The following is a 5,752-nucleotide window of genomic DNA, read 5'->3' as shown; positions in this document are numbered from 1 at the left end:
GCATATCTGAAATAAAAATCCACTGATTAGGACTCTGCTCTTAGAGCTGTGGGCCCTCATGTCCCCAAGAAAGGTTCCTCTATGTCCAATCCTAAAGGTTTACCAACGGGAACTTCAGTAAGAGCTGTGAGCTGAGGTCTTCCTAAAGCTCCCTTAAGTCATGGGACCAGAACAGAGCAGTAGGTCTTGAAGAAGGCGCCTGGATAAATGCTACCATACTAGATGATGGAGTTACCCAGCTCAAGCTGCATTAGCCTGTCATCGGGGATTTTATTAACCTGGAGCAAAAATAAAAGCTGGCCAGCCTCTTCATTCTACTGAATGTACGAAGCAATAGAATTAGACACTGGTTTTATAATATAAAGACAATTTTATTGCCAAATAAAAGCCTTTAATAACTCATTTTTCCTGTTTCAGTAGGACCTTATTCTTTCTGAAGAAAATCCAGTCATAGCATCTCTCATTAAAAATAAAATTATTTTGAAATAAATAAATATATAAAATAAATAGCATATACATTTTATAAATAGTTTGTCCTTATGCACAGTATCCACGCTTACATTTTAATATCATTTCCTTACAACCTACCCCATATCTCCCACTTCCGGTGGCAGGAAAACTGCATGTCAGGACGAATGAGAGATCTGCAGAGCCAGGGTAGGGATGGCTTGCAGCAGGGTTGGAGCCCCTAGGATTTTCCAAATGACACTTTCCCAAAGCTCTTTAGGTAGCATCTGTGGCATATTCCTTGGTCTTTCATTTGTACCCCATCTCAAGGTATCTGGGCAGATTGTGAGGCAAGACAGCCTTGGCCCTTAGTGGAGGCCCTTGTTCTTTGTCATGCCACATCTCGGGAAAGAACATGAGTAAAACAAAAAGTATATACAAGTTTCCCTCAGAACCACCCCTCCCCCACGTCCCTCCCCAAAATAACCCAACCTTGATATACACTTTGAACAAGGGGACAGCTGGGTCACGTTGAACAGTGAGTGCTTCTCTGTTATCTAATTGATAGGAAGGAAGGATTGAAAAGCTATGAGTATAGTGTTTGCAGAGCCAACCATGGTCACAGAGTACATGGGTCACAGAGGTGGCACCACAGGTCCATTACCTATATCGGAAGAGATCTCTGGACATGGAGGGCAACTTAGAAGGATCTACCGGCCTTGGTAAAAAGTGAGTGAATTTCTGGTGCCGTTTAGTCCTGTAACCCTCCCGGGGTGAACCGTCTTTATTCAGGGCCACATAATACTGTCTCTCCGAGTCCGAGTGTTTGTACAAGGTGGAGGCATAGGTGTTGTACCAGTTTTCTTCAAACTGTTCCCGGAAAACACATTCACGTGTGAGTTTCTTCTGTGAGGGTGAGAAAATAAAACAAAGCCCATTACATGACTATTCCTCCCATCCCAGCTTGCTGGTGGAGAAACCCTGAAATAGCAACAGCTCATTGAGATTAGAAAATTTCAGTCCTGTCTCCCCGTGTGACCAAGGCATCTTTTTTTTTCTAAGCAGCATAAAACCCTCCCAGTTGTATCTTCATCCTCCTTCAGGAGCCAAATAAAAATATTTTGGGTGTGATCTTTGCTGAAGCAAAGAGATTTGGAGGTGCTGGCCTTGGCTGGCTCTTTGAACCCCAGAATTTCCATTATGGCCTTCCATTGCTCCTCTAGCACTCACTGAGCTCACTTCCTACTTAGGGCTAATAATGTTCAAATGCATTGAGATTACAGTCACCCACATCAATTGGCAGGCAAAGGCCATGGGTCTATATAAAGCTGCATGGGAGGTGAGCTGTGATCTCTCCTAATGAGCGGCCTGTCAGTTGGAAAGCTCAGAAAAGATCTGCTTGAAAAGCTCCTGCAATCTGGCTACTTCAAGCTGGCAGCTCCTGGGTCTTCTGCTTCTGGCCCTTCTCATAGTTGATCGGGCCGCCATACTGTTTGCTTGGGTGCCGGATACTGAGTGCTGGGGACAGGCCTATCTCCCAGGTGTCAGGGAAAAATGTGTTCTGATTTCATGGGGTGTAGCCAGCCAGAAAACATGCTATGTGACTCAAAAGTCCAAGCCAGAATAAAGGGTTAAGGCCAGAGAAGTTATGCCCCAGTGCCGGGCTAGCTTCCAGAACACAGAAAATGTATTGCAGCCAGCCCATTCCTTGCTAGGGGTTGGGGCTGTCACTAGTCCCTGGAACCCTCATTCTTCATTCGTTGGTGTTATTTGGCCTTTGGGGCTCAGCTGAACCAATCTGGAAACCAGGGGCTGGGTTATTAACTTCAGAATCCTTACTGGAAGGCTGGCTCTTTCACTGTGTTCTTTTGCGCCTACTCATCAGCTACTGTTTTGGGGTACCCATTAAAACTAAGACGTGCTCTTTAGATGAGTTCATGCCTCAAACTCTGAGAGCATCTCCTGACAAGCCAGCCTGGCTTCTTTTTATCACAGCACTAGCCGGCCCTCTAATGGAAAATGTGAAAGCAAAGGTATCCCAGAAAACCTTGTTTGGATGGAGGGCTGAACAAGTGAAGCAGTATAATGGAGCAAGGCCCTGAACAGCCCAGAACAAGAAGACCCCAGTCCTCTACAGTCATAAAAGGACTCTCAAGTGCTTGATAAACAATTTTCTCCTTTGCCTCAGGCTGTCCAAACATTGGTGGTCATAGCCCCTGATAAATAGAAAGGTTGGAACTTACCGATCCATACAGCTCTCCTCGCTCATTCATTCCTAGGTACAGGCCAGAGTCCACTCCCCTGATGCTGATCAGCCCCACAGCCAAGCTGATGAATTCCAGAATTCCTGGGACAAAAAGTAGAACACCATTCTGTTACTAACATGGAGCTGGGGGACGGGGGGGGGGGCGTGAGCTGTTGAGGTGACATGAGCTACCAGTTATTTACCCTCAACTCCAGGCTGCCCTGGGTATCCATAGACAATCATCAGATGAACCCACCTCCTGCAGTGAGAAATGAAAACCTCAGAGAAAGTGCTCAGTCTCTCCATGCCTCAGTTTTTCCATATGTAAAACTGAAGAGACAGCGCCTTCCTCCACTTAATGCTCTTAGATGTGTGATTTGTCTGCTTTCCTTTGTGGTACCAGTGTGGGAACTTGGGGCCCTGAGCATGCTAGGAAAGAGCTCTACCACTAGGCTATATCACCAAGCCTCTTAGGCATGTGGGGTTGAAGAAACCACAGGAAGGCTTTCTACCAAACAGTCCATGATTGTGGTGTCAGTGGAGTGGAAGACCACACATTTCAAGAAATGGCAAAGCAGTGTTCTCAACACCAAGTCATCCTGTCCCTCCCTGGCACCTACCTGCATTCCCTTGCTGCCCTCTAGACTGTGCATAATTTTCAGCCTCGCAGTCCTTAAAAACCACATGGGGCTGTCAACTGCCTGTAGCTGACTCTAACGAATGCCACACAGGCCACATTCTGTTCGGTCACCCTGTTTAGGGCAGGAGGGAAAGGTTGGCCTGAAAAATGTTCTCAGCTTGCTCAGCCCCAAACTGACAAGTCTGTGAAGTTCTCTCCCTTCCTCTTGAGAATTTAAAGTTGAGCCACAAGCTGGCAGGTAGCATTGGACTCCATACTGATTTGAGATGTTGCAACTTTAAGGGGAAAGGGAAGAAATTAGAAATGTCCTTTTAACTGACAGGGTTAGAGGTGAAGATTTGAAAATGTTTCCATTTACCCTATGAGGGGAAAAAAATCAATTATGAAGAGGGTGAAGGGACCCAGAAACTAAATCATGGTAGTACTAAAGACGTCACAATTTTGAAAATAGTATATCTATCATCTAGAGAGATGTTAACAATCAATTAGATTCTTCTTTGAGATTCCTCCCTCTAACCACATTCTCAGCAGAGATGGAAAACATGCTACAACTGTCTGAAAGCATACACTGAGCCCACACACCTAGCTATCTTTCATGCCAAAATTACAATTATTAAGGGTAATATTTTGAATATTTTACATAGGAGGTAGAGCTGATCCCACAAAGATAAGGAATTTGAGGCTGTAAGGTAGCTCATGCCTGGCGGTTTGAGTTTGATTCCTGGGACCCACATGGTAGAAGGAGAGAACTGACTCCTGCAAGCTGTCCTCTGACCTTCATATGTGTGCCACGACACATGCATTGTATGAAATCTCTCTCACTCCTTTCTCTGTCTCTGACTCTCTCTCTCTCTTACACACACACACACACACACACACACACACACACACACACAGAGAGAGAGAGAGAGAGAGAGAGAGAGAGAGAGATACATAAATGTAATAAAGAATTTTTTTAAAAAATGGGGGTGGGTAGTCTCTGGCAATCTGTCACCCAAATGCTAAAGTCAAAACTTAGGAGTACTTCATTATACAGTCAGGTTGAAAACTCCAATGGGAAGTTTTCTATAAAGCTCAATGGCTGGCAGGCTACAGGTAAGCATTCAGCTTTGGGGGTATGTGTTTGGATGGCTCACTCAGATCCATTTGAAGGATCTATAGTTCTACAACTAGTCGATGGGACATTTGAGAGTTGGTCTTTTGGTTTTCGCAATCAGATCCTCTGAGTTTTATCTTTATTCTGATTGCTAGTAACTTTTAAAAAGTGTATTATTGCTGTTACCGTTGCATGTGCTATACATGGCGCATATGAAGAGATAAGAGGACAGTGTTGGTGAAGCACTTCTCTCTTTTTATCATGGCTTCCAGGGACTGACCTCTAATTTTCAGGCATGTGTAGCAAGTGCTTTGACTTCTGGGCCATCTAGTTCACCAGGTTAGAAAGTCTTCTACTACAATGCGTATGGTTTCAGGAAGAGAATACCATACGATGGTAGGGAAGGAAGGGGCAGACAGTGGTGATGGGGGCTAATCAACCACTGATTTCATGAACACAAATCTTCCATTGTCTGAAGGAAGTTCTGCCCTGATAAACATTTCAATCAACAACTTAGAAGAGGACGCAGGAGCCTAGCTTCCCTTAGCTCCAGAAGACACACATAGCTGAGAGGGATAAGAATCAAGCTCCAGAGAGGTTTCAAAAGGTTGGGAAATGGGCCAGTTCTAACAGAATAAGCATAATTAGAGACAATAGAAAGTATTGCACCTTGATGCCCAAAACCACCTTCACAAGATGTTTGGGTTTGTGTTTTTGTTGAGGGAGGGTTAGCCTCACAAGCACACACCTAACTTCACTCTGTCCTTTGCTTTGCTTGAGGGCTTTTCCATCATCCATCTCTTTCTCTTTATAGCTCCGTATCCCATCCCCCCAAGCCCCCACTGAACATGCATGCTAGGTAAGTCATTTACCACTATACTATGTTCTACCCTAACTCCTGCGTATTTTCTTGAGAGTGTGTGCCCTTTTTTATTTCAGTGTCCTTTAAAAAAATGGTTTTGGTGCTGGAGATTGAACCCAGTACCCAGAGTATTCTGTGTGCATTTTAATTAGATGTAAGTCTACCTGTCTCTACAATGGGGAAATGTGGCCCAGTGAAACTTAACTAGCAAAGGCTTTGGGGATTTCACTGAGCAGTTAGCTCATTATGAAGGTGATTAGCAGGGTTATTGAAAAGCTAATGTAGGGTTGACAAATGGCTCAGCAGGTAAAGGCACCTGCTTTCAAGCCTGCCCGCTTGTATTCAATTCCAGGGACCAATGAGATAGAAGGCAAGAACAGTGCAGGTGGTAGATAAGCCTTGTCCACACCCCCCATTTCTCTCTCTCTCTCTCTCTCTCTCTCTCTCTCTCTCTCTCTCTCT

The 5,752-nt window shown here is 44.7% G+C and overlaps 1 protein-coding gene across 1 annotated transcript in view; it reads right to left on the bottom strand.

Annotated features, from left to right (window-relative positions):
* Positions 1–352: 352 nt before the first annotated feature.
* Positions 353–5,752, bottom strand: part of Fgf16 (fibroblast growth factor 16) — a 10,753-nt gene continuing 5,353 nt past the window's right edge. The window contains exons 2-3 of the mRNA XM_021188480.2: positions 2,691–2,794; positions 353–1,353 (exon numbers count right to left, since the gene is read on the bottom strand). Coding sequence (XP_021044139.1) covers positions 1,108–1,353; positions 2,691–2,794 — 350 coding nt within the window. The 3' untranslated portion in view covers positions 353–1,107. The remainder of the gene's footprint in view (positions 1,354–2,690; positions 2,795–5,752) is intronic.

The sequence above is a fragment of the Mus pahari genome, chromosome X (genome assembly GCF_900095145.1).
Source record: "Mus pahari chromosome X, PAHARI_EIJ_v1.1, whole genome shotgun sequence".
In the NCBI taxonomy this organism is placed as follows: domain Eukaryota; kingdom Metazoa; phylum Chordata; class Mammalia; order Rodentia; family Muridae; genus Mus; species Mus pahari.
This window is presented reverse-complemented; position numbering and strand designations above follow the sequence as displayed.